The sequence below is a fragment of the Abramis brama genome, assembly GCF_963993115.1.
Source record: "Abramis brama genome assembly, chromosome: 1".
Taxonomy (NCBI): domain Eukaryota; kingdom Metazoa; phylum Chordata; class Actinopteri; order Cypriniformes; family Leuciscidae; genus Abramis; species Abramis brama.
In genome coordinates this window covers 71,244,729-71,267,060 of record NC_139963.1, presented here as the reverse complement: position 1 = coordinate 71,267,060, position 22,332 = coordinate 71,244,729, and the positions used below count along the sequence as shown (strand labels likewise).

The window sequence follows — 22,332 nt, the reverse complement described above, 5'->3', positions numbered from 1 at the left end:
TTTCAAAGCCAAACGCGACAGCGAGCCCGATCTCATGAAAATGCGTATCTATATCACGAATGTTATTTCTCGTGCCATTTATAGGCTACGCCAAAAATAGTTTTTTCCTCACCCCTAATCCTAACCAAGTATTTTCAGTGCGTAGCATATACACGCAATAAAGCACGTCTCCGTCTTCCCCACAGTAAATTACACAATCACTCTTGCATTTGTTTAGTCGACAAAGTAACAGAAGGACAGTGCAAAATGGTGTGATATGGCCTGTTGAGGCTTTTTTTATTTGTTTACAAAGGTCCTGGCAGTTTTGCCTGTTATGGAATGTATCACTATTTATGTCTGAGCCTAATGTTTAATATTTTTTGAAGTGCAATTTTGTTTACATCCATTTTATTTATTGTTTTTGGTATTTATTATAGTGATTTTTTTTGTTAACAGACACTGAGAGTCCATTGCTTTTATTGTTTTTGGTTGTTTTGTTCATTTTCCGTGGATATTTAAAATGTTTTTCTGTTTTCAATGTTTAATATTCTTAAGAAATAAAAGTTTATAGATCTTTGAAAAGGTGTACCTGCATTATTATGCCATTATCATTATATTAGATGAAAAGGGCACGCATTGAAATTACCTTTGGGCAACTAAAGGAAAGAATTCAGTGTCTGAAAAGTCTGAGGGTTGCACCTGACAGGGCCTGTGACATAATTGTTGCATGTGCCATATGCATGCTTAATATCCATTCCCACTATGAGAAAGGAGAGGAGCCCTGTGGTGGGGGTGCAGCCTGATGATGACGACCTCCAGCCAGTGCACTTGGACCAAACTAGTGGCAGAGCTGCACGGGACAGAATTGTGGAACACCATTTTTGAATGTGTAATAAAAGACAAGACAAATATGCTTAGTTCCTGGAGTTTTATTTAAAAAATTCTTTATAAAGAAAAGCCAGCAAGTCATCTTTTGCCTGCAATAAGAGACAGTTATGTAAAGTCAGCAATACTACTATGTGTCAAATGGTGTATTAGCACTTACTCTTAAGGTCCTTTTGAAGCAACTCTATCTCTAGTGCAATTTTTCTCTTTTTCAAGTTGTCGAGTTCAATTTCTCCTCTTAATTTGTGTCTTTTCAGGTCAAAATACTCGATTTTTTGTTGAAGATGCCGTTTATATAGGGAACGGATGTCGCCCTGTGTCATTTTGTGAAAGAAAAAAAGGGTCAAAACATGCCTCATGCAACAAAAGTAAAAAAAAGTAAAAGTACAACACTGTCCACCTCTGTATCAGTTCTTTGTGCAGACTCTTCTGCAAGCCTTTCTGTAGGCCTTTCTCTAGGTGTGGACTCCTGCAACTCATATTGCAGACAGAAAGAATAGGTACACAAGTATATACAAATTAGTGTAAAGTTATTTATGCACTTACAGGTTCTTCCAAAGGACAGTCATCTGAGAGGGTTTCTTCACTGTCCTGTGCAATGGAAATAAATGGGTATTACAAAGTGTTGCACTTTCTTCCCTTTAGGCAAGTTAGAAAAAGTACACAACTTACTGCATATGCTTCGGCCACCACTTGCTTGGGAACTGGTAAAAGTGTTGGTGTATTATGTAAAACTGCACAAAAGTATAAAAGTAAAAAATATTCATTTTTTATATTAACTAAAAGTTTAGAAGTTTTAACTTTCACAAACGGTTGAAATGACTGTACCAGCCATTTGGATTATACAACAACAAATACTTTTACAGTGTACTAAGAGAATTGAAAGCTCATTTAGCCTACCAGTAATGAAGGTGTTGCTGCTACTGGTCCCTGGCTTTGGGTCTGAGGAAGAGCTGCCCCCAGGGATGCCCATCTCCACAATGGTTCGGTTTTCATTCAACCCAAGGGCCAGCTCCTCTGCTGGGGTATATTGTGGTGGTGCAGGACCACCACCTGTTTGTTTGTTTTTTTCAGCCTTTTTCTTGGTGGCTGTTATAAACAGACAAACACATTATTTAACAGTGGCTTTTAAAAAGAGGAAAAAAGTGGCTTTTTAAAATAAAGACAGTATAAGAATTAAAGGCTACCATTTTGTAGAATATTCTTGTACTTCACTTTTACTTGTCCCCATGTTCTAGTGGGTCCCGTGGTGGCTCTGACATAAAAGAACAAAGTAAATATGAAATTATTAAAATGCAAAAATACATACTGTAGAAAGTGATAGAAACTTCTACCATGGACAGCACTTACGCATTTAATTTGTCTGCTACTTTTTGCTAGTCCTCTCTCCTGGCTTTTGCAGACTTTGAGGTGTTCCCTGTCGTTTTAATTAAAGACTCAAATTCGGCATAACCTTCCATTAAAAGCTCTTGTTCTGCTTGGGAGAAAAACTGGGCACGTTCTTTGGCCATGCTGAACAGCCAATAGCAGCGTTGCTGATCAATGTTTCTACTATCGATACATATCCCCTTTTAAACCAACGCATGAACGCGCAATTATCTCAGACAACTCAATCCTGCGATACTAATCATAAACAACAGGTGTGTTCGAAGAACCCAATTAGCCGGATCTTGATTAGTACGATGATATCATCTTGGATGTCTCATTTGATCTCAGATGTTTTAAGCAACGTACGAAGAACGAGCCCCTGGTCAGTAGACATGGTATTTACGATAGTAACGTTAAATACATGTACTCCACAGTGACTCTAGGGGTCGCTGTTTGACAAAACCGGAATTCCTGCATAGTGTGCCTTTAATATTACTTTGTTCGTCTGAAAGAAGAATGTCATACACACCTAGGAATGACTTGAGGGCGAGTAAATCATGGGCTAATTTTCCTTTTTGGGTGAACTATCCCTTTAAAATGCTTTCTCAATGAATCTGCCAGCTCTGTGTAGTAATGTTGTTGCGTGATCGAGTTCAGCTCTCGAGTAAACCGCTGTCTAGTATTGCTCCGAGCTGATAAACTGTTTGCGCTGCGCAGCTCAAATGAGTAGCGTGGGTTCAGTCTGCTTTCGTTTCCCGTGTGATGTTTCTCGTATGCGGCAGAAATGGCAGCTCTCTCTTAAAAAAAGTTGCAAAATGTGACCATTTAGTCTCAGTCTAGAGCCCTGTATAGTGCTGTATTTCTGCTTTACATGAGCGCCACCTACTGTCAGAGAGCAAATATGTGTTTTTTTTGCATTGATCTGAACTGACAAATTAGACATTCCTGTTGGTTGAAAACAAGTTAATGGATATCGTCGCGCATGCGTGGAATCTGAACGCGTTGTTGTCTTTGGAGCTCTATCGATTTGATTTATAATTCTTGATTTTTCCCTTTAAACTCACTTACAACGAACATTTTCTACTTTTCCTCACTGAGAAGCACTACTGCTCAAACCTCATAGTTACAACGCGGACTGTTGAGCAGACGCGTCTCAAGCCTATTAGTGATCCAACACTGCATACTCTTATAGGTTACGTCCGTGGATCACGGCTGAACGCGTCTTCTCCACACTCAACAAACATGGCGAATATATCAGATGTAAGTAGTCTACCTCTTGGTGCAGGTGAAGATACATTTGAGCTGCACGCGTTGCAGTCTGAGCTGGAAGCTGTTGAGAAACAGATCCACGACCTTTTAGTGAGACAAGCTGAGCTAATAGACCGGTGGTTAGCTCTTGAAACATCACGCGCCGATGCACACAAATCAGTGATTAATGTTACTAACCCGCTGACTCCGACCTCGTCTACTCCGTGCGTTACTCAGCATCGGTCCCGAGCCCGAGCACCGAGGTCGCGATCAGCCATGGTCTCGTTCACTCCGGCTCCAACACGCCACCACGAAGCCTGGATGGCTCCGCAGCGGAAGACGCGAGTCAGGTCTAGACCAAGACTCTCCCCGCCCCTCCCGGTTATTTGAGTTATCCACACAAAACCGCTTCTCCCCACTTCGCGAAACCGAACGCGATGCTGTGATCATCGGCGATTCCATCGTTCGGCACGTACACGCTACGTACCCGAGATTCTGAACGATGACGAGCGCGTCGGAGCGGTGGTCTTGCACGCGGGAGTGAACGACATCAGGCTGCGCCAGACAGAGGTTCTGAAGAAAGACTTCAGGAATCTGATCGATACGGTACGCAGCACATCGCCTGAAACAACGATCATAGTGTCAGGACCACTTCCCACGTACCGACTAGGACATGAAAAGTTTAGTAGACTATTCGCGCTAAATGAATGGTTAATGTCATGGTGCAATGAGCACAAACTGCTCTTTGTAAATAATTGGAATCTGTTTTGGGAGCGTCCTAGGCTTTTCCGTGCCGATGGCTTACACCCAAGCAGATTCGGAGTGGATCTTCTGTCAGATAACATCTCCAAAATGTTAAATACCATTAAATGACTAGTAACCAAAAGTCCAAATCATAGTCTCTCCTGCACCAATTTAAATGATATAAATACTAGTGTAGTACATTGCATAGAAACTGTGTCTATTCCTCGTTTAGTGAGATCAAATAATAATTCTACTGCAGGATCTAGGAAAAATCTAATTGTTATTAAAACAGAAAATGTTGCTATTAGTAAACAATAACAATTTTTAAAGCTAGGTCTTCTAAACATTAGATCACTCACACCTAAGGCAGTTATTGTAAATAAAATATAGTCACAGATAATAGCGTCGATGTACTTTGCCTTACTGAAACTTGGCTTAAACCAAATGATTATTTCGGTCTAAATGATAATAATTCAAATAATAGATAAATCAGATAATTCAAATGATGCGTTAGGGGCTGCGTTTATAGATTTATTAAATTCCTTTGGGCTCAAGCAAAACGTCACCGGACCAACTCATCGTCTTAATCACACACTCGATTTAATTATATCATATGGAACCAATCCAACCGATATAGATATCATTCCACAAAGTGATGATGTCACTGACCATTACTTGGTAACTTGCATATTACGTACTGCTGTAATATGTCATGCGGCGCTGCGTTATCGACCAGGCAGAACAATCCTTCCATCCACCATAGATAATTTTTCAAATTGCTTATCTAATCTGTCTCAGCTGCTGCCTGAACCCAAACAAACAGATGAACTAGAAGAACTAACTAGCACTATGAGCACCATTCTCTCTAGAACATTGGATGTTGTTGCACCCGTTAAATTAAAAAAGGTCAGAGAGAAAATTAAAGCACCATGGTACAATAATACTACGCATGTTCTAAAGAGAGAAACCCGTAATTTAGAGCGTAAATGGAAACAAACTAATTTAGAGGTCTTTAGAATCGCGTGGAAAGACAGTATGTCACGTTATAAAAAGGCCCTAAAAGCGGCCAGGGCTGAGCACCTCCGCAAACTAATAGAAAACAACCAAAACAATCCTAGGTTTTTATTTAACACCGTGGCTAGACTAACAAATAAACAGACATCACCCGAACAAAATATCCCGTTACAGTTTAGTAGTAATGATTTCATGAACTTCTTCACTGAGAAAATAGAAAACATCAGAACCACAATTGTAAACGTTCAATCCTCAATCGCGCCTTATAATTCAGCCTCAATTATCCCCCCGCAAGAACAATTACAGTGCTTTACAACTTTAGAACAAAAAGAGTTAAATAAACTTATCACTTCATCTAAAACAACAACATGTTTATTAGATCCTATACCAACTAAACTACTGAAGGAAGTGTTACCTGTAGTGGAAGAGCCTCTCCTCAATATTATTAACTCATCTTTATCTTTAGGTCATGTTCCAAGAACATTTAAACTGGCAGTTATAAAACCTCTCATTAAGAAACCACAATTAGATCATCATAATCTAGCAAATTATATACCCATTTCAAATCTACCTTTTATGTCTAAAATACTACAAAAAGTTGTGTCCACTCAACTGGGCTCTTTCTTGCAAGAAAATGATATCTATGAAAAGTTTCAGTCAGGATTCAGGCCACATCATAGCACTGAAACTGCGCTCGTTAAAATCACAAATGATTTACTTTTAGCTTCTGACCAAGGCTGTATCTCAATACTAGTTTTACTCGATCTAAGTGCTGCGTTCGATACTATAGATGACACAATACTCTTAGATCGACTACAAAATTATACTGGTGTTCAAGGACAAGCATTAAGCTGGTTTAGATCATACTTATCTGACCGCTACCATTTTGTCTATTTAAATGGAGAAAAATCGATCATAATTCCAGTAAACTATGGAGTGCCGCAGGGATCTGTGTTAGGCCCTCTGTTATTCTTAATATATATGATGCCACTAGGAAATATTATAAGGAAACATGGAATTAGTTTCCATTGTTATGCTGATGACACTCAAATATATATTTCATCACGGCCGGATGAAAACGCTAAATTATCCAAATTGACAGAGTGTGTTAAAGATATAAAAGATTGGATGACGCGTAATTTTCTTTTATTAAATCCAGACAAGACAGAGGTAATACTTATCGGTTCAAAAAACCGCCCACAGAACCTCTCACAATACAACTTTGACATCGTAGGATGTCCTGTTACTTTATCCTCTACAGTAAAAGACCTGGGTGTTATACTCGATTGTAACCTGTCTTTTGAAAATCATATTTCGTATGTTACAAAAACAGCCTTTTTCCACCTTAGAAACATTGCTAAGCTACGTAATATGCTATCAGTTTCTGATGCAGAAAAGTTAGTTCATGCATTCATGACCTCGAGACTAGATTACTGTAATGCTTTATTAGCCGGTTGTCCTGCAACATCAATAAACAAACTACAGTTAGTCCAAAATGCAGCTGCTAGAGTTCTTACTAGATCAAGACAATATGATCATATAACACCGATTTTATCATCACTACATTGGTTACCTATAAAGTTCCGTATTAATTATAAGGTATTGCTACTGACTTATAAAGCCCTGAACGGCTTAGCTCCAGTCTATTTAACGGATCTTCTATAGCCCTATAATCCATTGCGCTCTTTAAGATCAATAAATTCGAGGCTTTTGGTCATACCTAGGATATCCAGATCAACCAAAGGAGGGAGAGCATTTTCACATTTGGCTCCAAAACTCTGGAATAGTCTTCCTGATAATGTTCGTTGCTCGGACTCGCTCTCCCAGTTTAAAACTAGATTAAAGACGCATCTTTTCGGCCAGGCATTCATATAATATTGTTAATCTCACAGTTCAAATTACAATCCGGCCTCTAGTTCATAAATGCCAGAGGAGAACTGGCCCCCGACTGAGCCTGGGTTCTCCAAAGGTTTTTTTTTTCTCCATTAGGTCACCTGATGGAGTTGTTTCGGTTCCTTGCCACTGTTGCCTTTGGCTTGCTCAGTTGGGGATATTTTGGGGATATTTAATTATATTCTATCAATCAATAAATTCCACTAGAAACAAACTTTGTTGTATTATTTTATTTTTAATTTAATACTGTGAAGCTGCTTTGATACAATCTGTATTGTGAAAAGCGCTATACAAATATACTTGATTTGATTTGATACTTGATTTGATATCAATCAATCAACAAAGTGTCCTGTGCTCACCACACACTGGCTATAGGTGGAGAGGAGAGATTTGGCTATAGGGTGTGTTATATATCAGCTTTCTTGTGTAATCAGATATCTCTCATACACTCTGCTGAGTTAAATCAGTCACACGCTTGATAACTTTACGAATGGGCTTTTCTTATTCTTAAGCTGAACTTCCTTCCACATCCGGTCCCCTCATACATACTAGTACACTCACATCTTAAAGATACAGACCATCATTCTAATACATGACAGGGTGATGTGTGTCTAACTTACACAGAAGAGACTTTGTTGCTCAGCACATGAAAATAAACTACTTACCGTGATCTAAGACTGTGGTGATGTGGTTTCTCCACTGCATGGATCTTCATGTGTAGATTCAGGTCACTTTCAAAGGAGAAACTCTTTCCGCACTGATCACACGTGTGCGACTTCTCTCTGTTGTGGATCATCTCATGTGTTTTCAGATTTCCTGGCTGATTGAATCTCTTGTCACAGTGCGAACACTTGTAAGGTTTTTCTCCGGTGTGAATTCTCTGGTGCAGTTTTAAACTGCCCGCTGTAGTGAAAGTCTTCTCACACTCAAAGCACATGTATTCTCTCACACCAGTGTGAGTTTTCTCATGTGTGTGTAAATTAGGCAGCAGTGAAAAACTCTTTCCACACACAGAACATGAATGCGGCTTCTCCTTCGTATGAACTGTCAGGTGTGACTTCAGGTGTGCTGACCTAAGAAATGTTTTGCCGCACTGATCACATGAGAACGGCTTCTCTCCGGTGTGGATTCTCATGTGTTCTTTAAGATATCGTTTGCATAAGAATCTGTTTCCACATTGATCACATGAGAACGGCTTTTCTCCGGTGTGGATCCGCATGTGAATCTCAAGACCTGGTTTGGTTGTGACACTGTTTCCACACTGAGTGCAGGTGAAAGATTTCTTGGCTCGTCTTTTCTTTAAAAATGTATTTTTAGTCTTTGAGCGACTCAAAGGTTTTTCTCCAGGTTGGACATTATGTTCCTCCTTCACTTCACTCAGTTCTTCACTCTCCTCCTTCACTTCACTCAGTTCTTCACTCTCCTCGCTCTCTTCCATCAGGTCTGACATGAAAGAAACAAATATTACATTTAATTTTCAGTACATCAAAATAATTCAAAGAGAGGAATATAAAGTGAAAGGACATGAAAGTGAGCCCTGATGTAATAGTAGAAAGTAGACAACTGTTCTAAAATATTATGATCATTTGATGCCTTTTTATAATTGATTATATGTCCTTGAAACTTTCCATGAATGAGGAAAATTTATCTTCCAATTATTATCATTAAAACATTATAGGCACAAATCCCATGTTTCTTAAGCAATAACTATTGAATAGCCTATATTTGATCAATGACACAATTATCTAACATGATATTAACATTAAAATATACAATACTGCCATATTTTGACACCAACTTTGAGATTGAAATTTATTTTACTAAAACATTTTAATTATTAATGGCCGTTCACAGTAGACTTTTCCTTGCACTGACTTCCATTCATGCGCATGGGAAAGTGGGACACCAGAAACACAAGCTCAAGTGAATTACCCTGTGAGAAATAACACAAGCGTTTAGCATTCAAGTGGAGTGGGTTGTTTATTTAAAAATAAATAACGCGGCTTTAACTATTTTTAAAGTAACATTTTTTATTATCTTTATCTGTGTCCTACATGTTTTACTCAACCCTGTTACTCCTGACATGATTTTCCTCCTTTTAAAATACAGTATTTCTTAAAATTAAAATTCACACAGGAAGTGACATCATCTGGGCCTTTTCTACTGCATGATGGGAAGACAAGAAAATAATCTCAATCCATTGTCTCAGTTTTTACACAAACTGTAGCATTGACTGTATTCATCAACCCTGTTACCAAAGTTACTGTAAGAAGAATCTCTATAACTATGAATAACTTTTATGATATTTTACAAATGCAACTTTATCAGTAACTTGGTGTTTACTGACTATTCCTAAAAATATATATTTTGAAAACTATGTTGAAAATGACTAAAATTCTGCTGCTCCTTGGGAACCAGATATAAAATAAATGTAAAATAAAACAGTTAAAACAGTATTTAGCCTGATCTGATGTTGACAATCAATATAAAAATGTCTCAAACCTCCATTTACTGACCATTTGTTGAAAATAAACTCAGAACATTCTGTACCGTTTCATAGTTGAACTGTTTATCTAAATGTGATGAAGTGCTTGAATGTTTCTAACATGAATGTTCTTCAGCATCATGAATGAATGAAGAATAAAAACCAACCTCTTTGTTCTTCAGGATCTTCAGTGTGTTTCATTCTGCAGGGTTCTGGATCACTCATGTTCTCTCTGTCCTCTTTAATAAACTCAGCCTTTGCCGATTTCAGCTCTTCCTGATGCTCTGATGCTTGTCTTCACTTGTAGCTGATGGGAATTTACAGCATTTATTGGGGAATTACTGTGGGATGAGCTTCAGTGATGATGAATTACAGTGGGAGGAGCTTCACTGATGATGTAATTACAGAGGGAGGAGCTTCACTGATGATGAATTACAGTGGGAGGAGCTTCACTGATGATGTATTCCAGCGTGGGAGGGGCTGATCTGCCAAAATCAAAAATATAAATTATTGAGTTTGTTTTTATAATAAATTACACTTCTAAGCTTGTATGTCTGTCTATCTATTCATTGTACAGTAACTGATGCCAATTCATTAATTATTTGTATTATTTTTATTGCTAATCCTAACATTATTCTTCTTCTTCATTAAAATACAGGTATCTAGAAATATAGAAAATAATATAAATAATTGTAATTCTTCCAAATATAAATAATGGTAAGAAAAACAGAACAAAATCATAAACAGAAATAAACGTACATATAGTAACCAACAAATACCCTCAGTCTGCTGACACCAATGAAATGAGCTTTAAAGGTGCCCTAGAATTTGAAATTGAATTTATCTTGGCATAGTTAAATAACAAGAGTTCAGTACATGGACAGTGTGTCTCAAACACCATTGTTTTCTCCTTCTTATTTAAATCTCGTTTTTGAAAAACACCCCTGAAAAATAGGTGAATCTCCACATAACACAGACTGTGACGCAACAGTCGGGATCATTAATATGTACGCCTCCAAAAATTTGCATATGCCAGCCCATGCTCAGTGCCAGGCGGAACTGCGCAGCCGAATCATCGTGCGAATCATTTTTCTTCGAGAGAAATCATGGCTTGCAAACGAGCGAAGCATGGCAGTTGCTCAGTGTTTGGATGTACAAATGAACACAAAGGTATTTTTTTAGTTCCTTCATCCGAGCCTCTGGAGAACCAGTGGGTTAGGCTATGTGAATTTCTGATGCGTAATTGTTCAAGTTCAGACACATAATCTTTCTCTCAAAGTCGTTCAATACTGTTTATGCATCAGTAAATCAAGCCAGAGACTAAACGATGAACTTCACGTCGTTTCTCTTAGTAGGATGAAAATAGTCTTACTTAAACTGTGATTAAGATAGCGATCAAAGAACAATACCTTTCCAATCGCCCAAGCTGTCAATCACACAGCGCGCGTTTATCTGGACACTTGCCAAAACTCGTTATGAAATCAATGACGCTGTTACGCTGCACAACGAAGCTCTTACTGTACTTACCTCATGTTTGCATTGGTGAAATCATTAGTGAGAGTGCAGAAACTGCGTTGCAATGATAAGATCTTCATTCACGTGATCAACGGGCTTACACTGAAGTCTCACAGCAGCCAATCACAGCAGTGGGTGTTTACACTGAAGTCTCACAGCAGCCAATCACAGCAGTGGGCGTTTACACTGAAGACTCACAGCAGCCAATCACAGCAGTGGGCGTTAAACACTGAAGACTCACAGCAGCCAATCACAGCAGTGGGCGTTTACACTGAAGACTCACAGCAGCCAATCACAGCAGTGGGCATTTACACTGAAGACTCATAGCAGCCAATCACAGCAGTGGGCGTTTACACTGAAGACTCACAGCAGCCAATCACAGCAGTGGGCGTTTACACTGAAGACTCACAGCAGCCAATCACAGCAGTGGGCGTTTACAATGAAGTCTCACACAGACACGCCCCTTCAAACAGAGCGTTCAAATCAAAGGCTAATGTAGCAGGTTTATTTGTATACTTTTATATGCATGTTGGAATTAATGTATGACTGAGGGGAAATTTACAATGTGTTTTCCTATTGGGAATATCTGTGATATTTTTTGGTATTTGATTTGGTTACAATTGTATGTAGTTTTTCCTTATGGAAAGAGGTTAAATATGATTAATATGAGTATGGTCAGAGCAATGCTGGATTTGACTGAGATGCTAACCTGATGCCACGCAACACTCACTGCCATATTGTTTATGACTAGGCCTGTCGCGATAGTCAATAAATCAATTAATCGCACGATTAAAAAAATGAGCTCGATAATTTTTCCGGCCGCGATAATTCCATTTGCATGCTTGTTTGTTTTCCTCGTCTCTCTCTCTCTCTATCAAATAGACTGGATGACCACTCTCGGTTCCTTAGCGTATAGGAGGAGTGAACCCTCTTGTCAGTTGCATGGTCTTTGTGTGGGGAGGTGGCGCGCTGCGCTTGTCAGTCACATGGTCTTTGTATGGGAAAGCGCCGGCGGGACTGCTTGCGGTGACTGCCGGGAGAGAGAAGACGCTAGTTGTGAGTTGGATGAGAAAAAAAGAAAAAGATGGTATTGGTTTCACAGCCAAACGCGACAGCGAGCCCGATCTCATGAAAATGCGTATCTATATCACGAATGTTATTTCTCGTGCCATTTATAAGCTACGCCAAAAATAGTTTTTTCCTCACCCCTAATCCTAACCAAGTATTTTCAGTGCGTAGCATATACACGCAATAAAGCACGTCTCCGTCTTCCCCACAGTAAATTACACAATCACTCTGGCATTTGTTTAGTCGACAAAGTAACAGAAGGACAGTGCAAAATGGTGTGATATGGCCTGTTGAGGCTTTTTTTATTTGTTTACAAAGGTCCTGGCAGTTTTGCCTGTTATGGAATGTATCACTATTTATGTCTGAGCCTAATGTTTAATATTTTTTGAAGTGCAATTTTGTTTACATCCATTTTATTTATTGTTTTTGGTATTTATTATAGTGATTTTTTTTGTTAACAGACACTGAGAGTCCATTGCTTTTATTGTTTTTGGTTGTTTTGTTCATTTTTCGTGGATATTTAAAATGTTTTTCTGTTTTCAATGTTTAATATTCTTAAGAAATAAAAGTTTATAGATCTTTGAAAAGGTGTACCTGCTAGGGCTGGGCGATAAAACGATAACGATATCGTAGTGCTGGGCGGTTTACCGGTTCATACCGGTGTTTATTTTTGTTACGATATGAATTTTTAATAAACCGCAATACCGGTGTATGTCGCTTTAATCGGAACGCGGCGTTGCGCGACACTGTCTCGCACCTCATTTACACAGAACACACGTCTGCGGCGCATTACGGCTGCGACAAGGTTTTATTCCGTCCTCCACACGCGTGCGTCAAAATAGACTAGGCGCCTATATTTAGCGAAGCGGCGCGGAGAGCTGCTTTTGGGAAGCTTCGATCTGAAACACAAGCATTGACTAGAATGGGCGCGATCAGCTCCGGTAGCCGTGTCGCAGCCGTGTGGGGGTGAGAGTGTTTTTTTTTCTCGCGGCACGCATTTTTATACTGTATGAACGTATCTGAATTGAACTGACGATATTTAGAAAAGTTTCTTTGTTATTACGATTGAATCTTTATTTATCTTTCCTGATAAAGCAGCGTTGCTGCTTTGAGTACAGCCGTTACCGGGGAAACCATTATTTCTGCCGCTCCTAAAGCGCGTCTTGCTGGCACCTCTTTGTAAACAACCTTGCAAACCTGTATTAATATTAGTGTGGATTTTTTCATTCACTCATGACAATAAAATAAGGCATTATAAGTTAATCTACTGCAGTATTTCCTCTCTCACTCAGTAGAAAATGTGGTTAACACCCATCATGCTTGAAAAAAAACCCGTCATTTACCGTGAAACCGGTTTAATTTAGAAAAAAAACGTGATGTGGATTTTTGGTCAAACCGCCCAGCACTACGATATCGCGATAGACACGTAATCAGTATCAATAAAAAATGCGTTCGATAAAACGTTTGATTTTTTTTTTTTCCTTCGTCAGAAGAAATCAAAGGTTGCGAAGCACGTTTGGTTGCATGAACAAATGTACTCACTCTCTAGTAACATAGCAACATACTGGGTGACACGCTAACAGCCTGTCATGTAAAGGGGGTCGCACCGCGTCGCGTCTAGGACAACTCAAGGTCCGCACACCGGACGCGCACTTTCTCAGTTTATAGCGCCAAGTCTTAAAACACATCAGTGTAAACACATCAGTGTAAACACATCAGTGTACACACACCGGCGGCGCAATACGGCGTCTGTCCGCTCACCCAGCAACGGCTCAGGACCGTGTTTAAAATCCTGCCGCGCCACAGAGCGCCATTTACATAGTTTAAATATTAAATTGACATTATAATACATAGCTGCCAACTCTCACGCATTCACCGTGAGAATCACGCAATTTACACTTTTCACACGCTCCACACATCCATTTTCTCAAGCACAGAAAATCGCGAAGCAAAGAGGATACGGAGACCGACATACAAGACAGAGCAGGTTATATAAAAATCTCAGCTCTCAGATTCTGTAACTTTTATTACGAAATTCAAACAATAAATAGGCTACCGTTTTGGCGCTTGTAAATGTGACGCGACAGATCCTTAGCGGCACGTGAACAGATCATCTCTAGCAGTAGCCTAAGTTAACGATAAATAAACAGAACACGAATGAACACTGTTGAAAGATACAGTACAACTTACCGAAATGTCTATTCCTCATAATATCGACCAATCGATCAAACAAAGGGGTCAATAATACAGCTGGAGAACAATTATGTCACATAACATTTACCTCAGGAAATAATGACCATGATAGGCTATAGCACCTTAGTTGGATAGAAAATTGCGCTACATTTGTGTTACATATTTATAATATTTTTACTTGTATCATTAAATAAAGTTGTTATTATAATAAAAAAACGCATTATATTTAATTTGAGTTATTTTTAACCTTACATACTGCCAGCACATCTCTGTATGTTTACAGCATTAGGTGAGTTGTTTTTTTCTTGAGAAAAATGAATGCCTATCTTGTGTAGCCTACCTATTTATCCAAATGAGTCAATATTAAATCAAATCACAATAATTGAATTGAAATAATAAAAAAGCATAGCATACCAGAAATTGTAGGCTAGCATGTAAACATTGTAACATGTTGTCACTAAATGTAATAAAATTCAGTTTAGTTACAAACATGTTTTGACAATCACAATACACTTATTGTGATGCAATATAATTTTTGTTTACATCCCCCTTTAATATAAAACATGTTTATGTAATATATTTGTCTCCTGGTCCTTTAAATAGGTCTTAAAAAAATCAATAATTATCGATATCGACCGATATGAAACACTTATATCGTGATATAGTTTTCAGCTATATCGCCCAGCCCTAGTACCTGCATTATTATGCCATTATCATTATATTAGATGAAAATGGTCTCAAACGACAATATTATCGTTTATCGCAATAATTTCTTGGACAATTTATCGTCCAGCAAAATTTGTTATCGTGACAGGCCTATTTATGACCGCAGAGAATAAACTGCATTGTGACAGCCCGTGCCCCTGTGTCTATTTGAAAACAACCCAGAACACAATGCAGACAGACAAGACGGGTTACACTAAAATCAGGCTAGGAAAAATGCCTTTTATTTCTAAATTATAACAAACTTTGATCTAAAAAACATACTAACATTATAAGGGCACCCCAGGAAAATTTCTAAAATAATAAAATAATCCATGCAATGGCACCTTTAAGTGACAATTTACAGGAGATCTGAAGACATCAGCATAATAAATGAGGTGAAAACAGGAACTATTGTCATGAAATAAAGAGTGTTTTCAGCAGATCTGTTAATATTGATGAGCCTCAGACTATCAACACTCATTCAACAAGCCATTCAGGATCATCAGCAGATCATCTCACTTTATTCTGAGTGTTTGCTGTTAGAAACACATTGTTTGAGTCAGGATAGATGATAAAAGCCTGTAAAACTGCTCTACTGAAAGACAATACTGTTATTTCTCACAATATAACATGGACAAATCATCAATAATAAAACAAAATAATTAAATAAATAACCTCTCTTTGTATGAACCTCTTCAGGTAAATAACAACTACAACACATAGGCTAATATGTGAATCTAAATATAGTTCGACTTCATAATAACTATTAATTGCAATAAAGTAATTCCAACATTAACATGTTACATATTCATATGTTCAGAAACTGACAATGATCATAAAACTCTAAAAAATAAAGAAAATGTATCGTTTCCTGTGTCAAACTTAATATTCATATTCCCATGTATAGATTTGATATTTCCCACGTTCATTACTCATAAAGGGGCAATATAAAGTGTCTTCATCAATTTTAATAAGTAAATGTAATCTGTCAAAGATAAATGTCGACAAAGAAATAAAGGTAAACATGAAAACGGCAACAGCGACACTGGGGATCGATTCCCCTCACAGATCTCAAACTTTAACTCGACATTCAGTAACAGTTCTCACTCCAAACATCGAGTCAATCACACAAACGAACACAACATCGCTCAGGTCTGAATGAACTCAACATATTCTCCTCATGCTCGTTGCTGTTGCACTAAGTGTTTATTTCAGAAGGAAGACGCCAGAAAAGACGCACAAGTATCGCTGTGATCGATGAAAACAACACAGAAATGAGCCTGTCGCTTAATCAAACTGTATAAAGTGTGTGTGATGGTTGTGTAAATATGAGAAATACCGTGAACTGCTCTCCTCACCTCAGAAGACTCGACGCTAAAACTCTCAATGACGGAATAGACGGCGCGAGCGAACGGTGACGTCATCGGCATCCAACGCACGCGCGTACGGGACACCCCCGCAGCCAATCAGGGCCACGCAGATTCAGCTTTACTAGTAGCCTTCCATTATTATATTATTATTATTATTATTATTATTATTATTATTTTAGAACTGAAGTGACTCCAGGTACTAAAGGTGAAAGGAACTTTTTCAAGTGAAGCACAAAATAGTCAGAATAATTTCCTTACTAAAGAAAAAACACTGAAATAAAAATTCTTCTAGAGAAGACTGTATTCACGCAACTTTTACTTTATTCTACGAAAAGCTACTAATTACATCTTCAGCAGTATAATAAGATTACCGTACTATCTATTTTAATGACTATTTAATATTACCTCTTAACTTGACTAGGCTTGGCATGTTGCATATTAATTGTTCTAGGAACCTCATATAGGTTATATTTTAATTGTTGTGTATGTTGTGCTACTCTATAATGATGTTCTAGTTAAGGTCATTTGCAGCATATGCAGGGCCCGAACATAAACTCAAGCCCAGGGGCCCCAGACCTGATTTTTGGTCTTTTTACTCATTGATTAAAAAACAATCTAATGTTAAAACTAGGAGTTTCACTTGGCCCACCCTACATCTCAAAGCTGGAGCCGGAGCTGGTGTTGTTTAAAGTTCATAGTGATTGTTCTGACTTCATGAAGCCTCATGGTGATACTGGATATGAAATTGTTAATAATGCAGACAGACAGCAATCTCAATCAATGTCAGTCATGTGTGCAGTGAAATATAATTTATTAGGCATTTAAAAGCTCTATTGAGAAAATGAAAACATGGAAAACCCAAAAATGACTTTCATGACTTTCAGAACTAAAATTATTCCTAATTCAAGCAGAATCAGCAGAAAATAAGAAAATGGACAATGACAATGTGATGTTGATAAAATGAGTAAAGAGTTTAATCAATCATTACATAGCAAATACATGCTATGAATGCATGTCACGACGCATTCATCTCTGTGAACGCGCACCGACCGCCACCGGAAGCCAGTTATTTTAGTTTATAAAGTTTTAAATATGTATATTTTTACGACAAAACGGCACGGATTACCCTCAGAAGGCCTTCGTTTATCCCCCTGGAGCCGGATGGATTATTTTTGAGAAGGATGCATGTACATTTTTGGACTTGAAGCAGCTGGACCCCATTGCTTCACATTATAACCACTGAAAGATCTAAGACATTTTCTAAGATAACTGAAAATGTGTTCGTCTGAAAAAAGATTGACGTATGCATCTCGAACGGCTTTAGGGTGAGTAAATCATGGCTTAAATATCATTTTTGGGCGAACTATCCCTTTAATGCGCTCCGGCTGCCCATCCGCACAAAAAGTGCCTAGTGTTTTGAGAATGCACTCCCTGAAATAGGTTCGAAGTTGCAAACGATTATTCGTTTTCTCTGCGCAAATCTCAAGAAAGCAAACCCACGAAAACGCAGGCGGCGCGCAAATGAGCATCACGTGTTCGGTTGATAGGTATGCGCGTTTGAATATATATATATATATATACATATATTTGTGCAGGCGTATAGAACTTCACAAATCAATCCTCATAAAAAACTGAGTCTGCATAGCCACGCGAACCGGAATTATCCCTACAACGTTTTTTCTGTATAGAGGTAAAGGGAAGGCCTCCACAGGGGAGAGGCTAGTGTACATTTCAGGACTGCGTTGTCGTCGTGTCCTGGCGCTGGTCCTTCATCAGATCTGGATACGGCCTGGATACGGCAGACTGCGGTAAACCTCGGGATAAACAGAGAGACTAAAATTAGCGTAGACGCCATCCTTCTTATGATGTAACGAGTACATCAGGATTTATGGGAAGTGTTCCCGGTTCCGGCTGGCCTAATCTATGCAGCCTAACATTGAATTATAGAAGTCTATAATGTGTTATGTGAATGCTTGGTCAAAGAGATGTGCCTTTAATCTTGCTTTGAACTGACAGAGTGTGTCTGCTTCCCGGACAATGTTAGGAAGATTGTTACAAAGTTATGGTGCTAAATAGGAAAAGGATCTACCGCCAGCAGTTGATTTTGATATTCTAGGTATTATCAACTGGCTGGAATTTTGAGATCGCAATAGACGTGAAGGACTATAATGTGTTAAGAGCTCGCTCAAGTACTGCGGAGCTAAACCATTTAGTGCTTTGAAAGTAATCAGCAATATTTTAAAATTTATACAGTGTTTAATAAGGAGATAATGCAGTTTTGACAGAACTGGGCTAATATGGTCATACTTCCTGGTTCTGGTAAGAACTCGAGCTGCTGCGGTTTGAACCAGCTGTAGTTTATTTATTATGCGTGCAGGGCAACCACCCAGTAGAGCATTACAATAATCTAGCCTTGAGGTCATGAACTAATTGTTCCGCATTTATCATTGAGAGCATATGACGTAATTTATTTTTTAGATGAAAAAATGCGGTTTTACAGATACTAGACACGTGACTTACAAATGAAAGATTGGTATCAAAGAGCACACCCAGGTTCCTAACCAACGACGAAGACTTAACAGAGCAGCCATCAAGTGTTAAACAGTATTCTAGGTTATTACGTGTGGAAGTTTTTTGTCCAATAATTAGAATCTCTGTTTTTTTCAGAATTTAGAAGTCAATGGGGACCAGCAACTGTCTGGTTACCCCAATTCTTCCAAATAACTTATTTTGTGTTCACAGATTTGGAACAACATTACAGTGAGTAAATAATGACAGAATTTGTATTTTTGGGTGAACTATCCCTTTAAGGACAAGCGGCTGCATGTTTACTATTAGGGCTACTGTCTCTTTAATACCTGCACGCGATGCATCTAATATACATGCATTTGACAAGCAGATTTATCTAAATTTTCTCGGTTTGCTTTCAGTTTAGACATAGCCAACTTTCTTTATGTAAATCTTGTGTGTATTTGAGAGTATTAGCGCAATGAGACTCAAAAGATAACTTAGTCCAGTAACCAGACGCCGTTAGATAGGCTTTAAGTGCATGTGCGCATCGGGTTCTCTTACGAGAGTTCTCTCGTACTGCGTTTATCAAAACGCTACGGGAAAAGTCTCTTTTCACGAAACACTGAAGCAAAAATTATCCTTTAATTTTTCATATATGTAAAACGCGTTGCGGCAGCAGCAGACAGCTGAAGCAAGACGGCTTGTCTGCTCATTGGCTGCTCTGCGGCAACTGCATAAGCCTATCGAGCGCAGGCTGATGCAACATCAGACCAATGAGGGCGCTTCGCGCCCTCCTCGCCACTTCCCGCCGAGACGGGCGTGGCTTACCTCTATAAAAGGAGCTCGAGAAGGCTGACTCACTTGATTTTAATCTCTTCAGCGAAGCGCACGCATCGCTGGATCACGGAAGCAGCGTCGTTCGAAGCAAGCACTTCAGCGGGACGAGCCCTCGAAGCCGCTGGCCTACGCCGCCTTCTACAGCCGTACCTGCTGCGCTTTCCGACGCCCATATCCTTTATTGTGCTCTGTTTTGTGTGTGTGTGTGAGTGTTCTCGTAGCACTCACCCCCTAAAAGAGTGGCGTCTTTCTAAAGATGCCTAAATCCTGCGGTTCGTGCAGAGCCCCACTCGCCGGGGGAGACGACCACGTCATCTGTGTTTCCTGCCTCGGTGAGGACCATGCAGCGCTCGCGCTCGCTGACGGCGGCTGCCCTCACTGCGAGCTTTTGCCTATGGTGGCTCTGAGGACCCGCCTGGCATCCTTCTCGAAGCCTGCATTCTCCGCCGCGATGCCGCGCCGTAAGAAGCGCCGCTCGCAGCGGGTCCCGGAACCCTCTCCACCCCGACCAAGCTCGCCGGTTCGCCCGCCAGCTTCACCGACCTCCCCCGAATCACTTCCTGATGCTCAGCGCCCGCAGCCTGCCGCCGCTTCATCAGAGGAAGTTGTTTCGGAGGCCGCGTCGGGGGAAAAGGATTCCTGTTCTCTCCTCGCTTCAGGCAGCGAGGATTGGGCGAGCTCTGAGGACCTCGCGCCTCCTGCCCGAAAGCCCTCAGTGAGAGCCAACATTGAGACGGAGCTCATGCGAGTACTCGCGTTGGCCGCGACGAGCCTCGGCCTCGAGTGGTCTGCACCGGAGCCCCCCTCTCGCACCCGGCTCGATGGTAGCTTCCTCCCAGGTGAGCGCAATTCTCCGGAATCTAAGCCCGCTCCTTTTCTTCCTGAGTTACATGAAGAAGTTGCGAAGGCCTGGAACGCGCCCTACTCTGCGCGTACGCGCTCATCTGTGTCGCCTGCATTCTCCTCACTGGACAAGGCGAATGAACGAGGCTACCTCTCTCTGCCGCCGGTGGAACAGGCTATAGCGACCCATCTGTGCCCGCCCTCTGCTGGACGGCGGACTAAACCGGTGTTGCCTTCAAAAGCCTGCCGCATGACGTCGACGCTGCTCGCGCGAATATTCTCCGCCGCTGGGCAAGCCGCGTCAGCGCTACACACCATGGCTACATTACAGATTTTCCAGGGTGATCTCCTCCGTAAATGGGACGAGGTTGGACCTGATGCTGTCTGTATTGCCCGAAGCGCTCTGGTTCCGCGGCGGGTCAAGACAAACGGACCCCGCGAACCTCACAGCCTCAGCCCCCGCCTTCGGCCTCCTCTTCGCAGCAGCCTCAACAGCGCAGCTCGAGACCCCGCTCTCGATCGAGCGCCCGGCGCCCCGCGCGCGCGCCGCGACCGAGGATTGTGGTGAAACCAGAGGCCCCGAAGAAGTCCTAGCCCGCCTAGGAAAGCGCAGGTGTGTGAGTCCCGTTGCGGCCGGCCTCCCACCCAAGCGCCTCGCTGTCTCAGCCCCAAGCTTCGCGGCTGTCCCAGCGTTCTCTGCAAAGCGCAAGCCTGTACAAGTGCCCGCTTGCCTGCACTCAAAAGCCGTTTTTACGGCTACCCAGATATGTCTCGAAAAGAGTGTGATTTCTGGTGTCCCGGCCACGGCCGATGGTGCTATAAATGTAGTGTCGATGCCCACTCCTCTGTGCCCATCCATACACATAAGCACAGCCCTGCACTCAGGGCTCGCGCAAATAAAATCGACTCAGGTCGATTGCGCCCCCCACATAGTAAAAGTGCCCACTACTCAGTGCCCACGAACACTATGTCTATCAGATCACAGGCTCTCTGTAAAAACGAGACCTGTGAGCGCGCGCGCTGCTTACACAAGCAGCGCGCCCCAAGCAGTAAATGTGCCCGCTCCCAGCCCACATCTACTCGCACACATGAGTCCCACGGGGCTCGCGCAGCCCTCCCTCACTCAGTCAAACACTGTTGTAAGGTCGAGGGCGAGCGCTCCGCCCGCTGTATTAAGCGCGCCCCCCGCCTCAAATGCCGCAGGCATAACGCCTATGTTTGTGAGCCCCGTAGCACCTCTGTCGCACGGCGAACAGAGCGCGCTCTGTATCCGGCCCTTAGCCAACCATGCAGATGCATGGGCAGCGCTTCCATGGGTTTCGGACTGGGTCTTAGGCATTATAAAGAGAGGCTTCTCGCTACAGTTTTATCGACGCCCTCCGCGCTTCACAGCGCGCGTCGAAACTTCGGTACCGCTGAATGTAGCACACCTACTTCGCGCCGAAATATCAAAACTGATAAGCAAAGGGGCGATAGAGCTTGTTCCCCAAGTTCAAAGCGAACAGGGGATATACAGCAGATACTTTCTAGTCCCCAAAAAGGACGGCGGTATCAGACCCATTCTGGATCTAAGACGACTGAACAGAGTATTAGTGAAACGCCGTTTCAAAATGCTCACAACCAGCAAAATTCTCGCGCATGTTCGCCGAGAAGACTGGTTCATGTCGATAGATC

At 40.9% G+C, this 22,332-nt stretch overlaps 1 protein-coding gene across 4 annotated transcripts; it reads right to left on the bottom strand.

The window, feature by feature from the left end:
• Window positions 1–893: 893 nt before the first annotated feature.
• LOC311094829 (uncharacterized protein) lies at window positions 894–16,538 on the bottom strand. 4 transcript variants are annotated; one of them, XM_084133001.1, is made up of 10 exons: window positions 16,456–16,538; window positions 9,784–10,101; window positions 7,797–8,574; window positions 2,052–2,119; window positions 1,765–1,953; window positions 1,537–1,598; window positions 1,411–1,455; window positions 1,265–1,339; window positions 1,025–1,178; window positions 894–956 (listed from the first exon to the last, which is right to left on the bottom strand). In XM_084133001.1, exons 2-10 carry the CDS (start codon window positions 9,839–9,841, stop codon window positions 946–948), a joined length of 1,440 nt encoding a protein of 479 aa, XP_083989127.1. In that variant the 5' UTR covers window positions 9,842–10,101; window positions 16,456–16,538; the 3' UTR covers window positions 894–945. The 4 variants fall into 4 exon arrangements, with proteins under 4 accessions (XP_083989127.1, XP_083989128.1, XP_083989129.1 ...); XM_084133002.1 differs by having other exon boundaries at window positions 1,265–1,333; XM_084133003.1 differs by having other exon boundaries at window positions 1,265–1,333; window positions 16,437–16,506.
• Window positions 16,539–22,332: the final 5,794 nt, after the last annotated feature.

What these genes read in the sequence shown, in the direction of transcription:
- LOC311094829 (XM_084133001.1), bottom strand. Translation starts at nt 9,841, where the DNA reads ATGAGTGATCCAGAACCCTGCAGAATGAAACACACTGAAGATCCTGAA. An exon ending in CACCACAGTCTTAGATCACG is followed by an intron (nt 2,120 to 7,796) that starts GTAAGTAGTTTA and finishes CTTTTATGTCAG; the next exon opens with AGCCACCACGGGACCCACTA. An exon ending in CAAGAATATTCTACAAAATG is followed by an intron (nt 1,954 to 2,051) that starts GTAGCCTTTAAT and finishes TGTTTATAACAG; the next exon opens with CCACCAAGAAAAAGGCTGAA.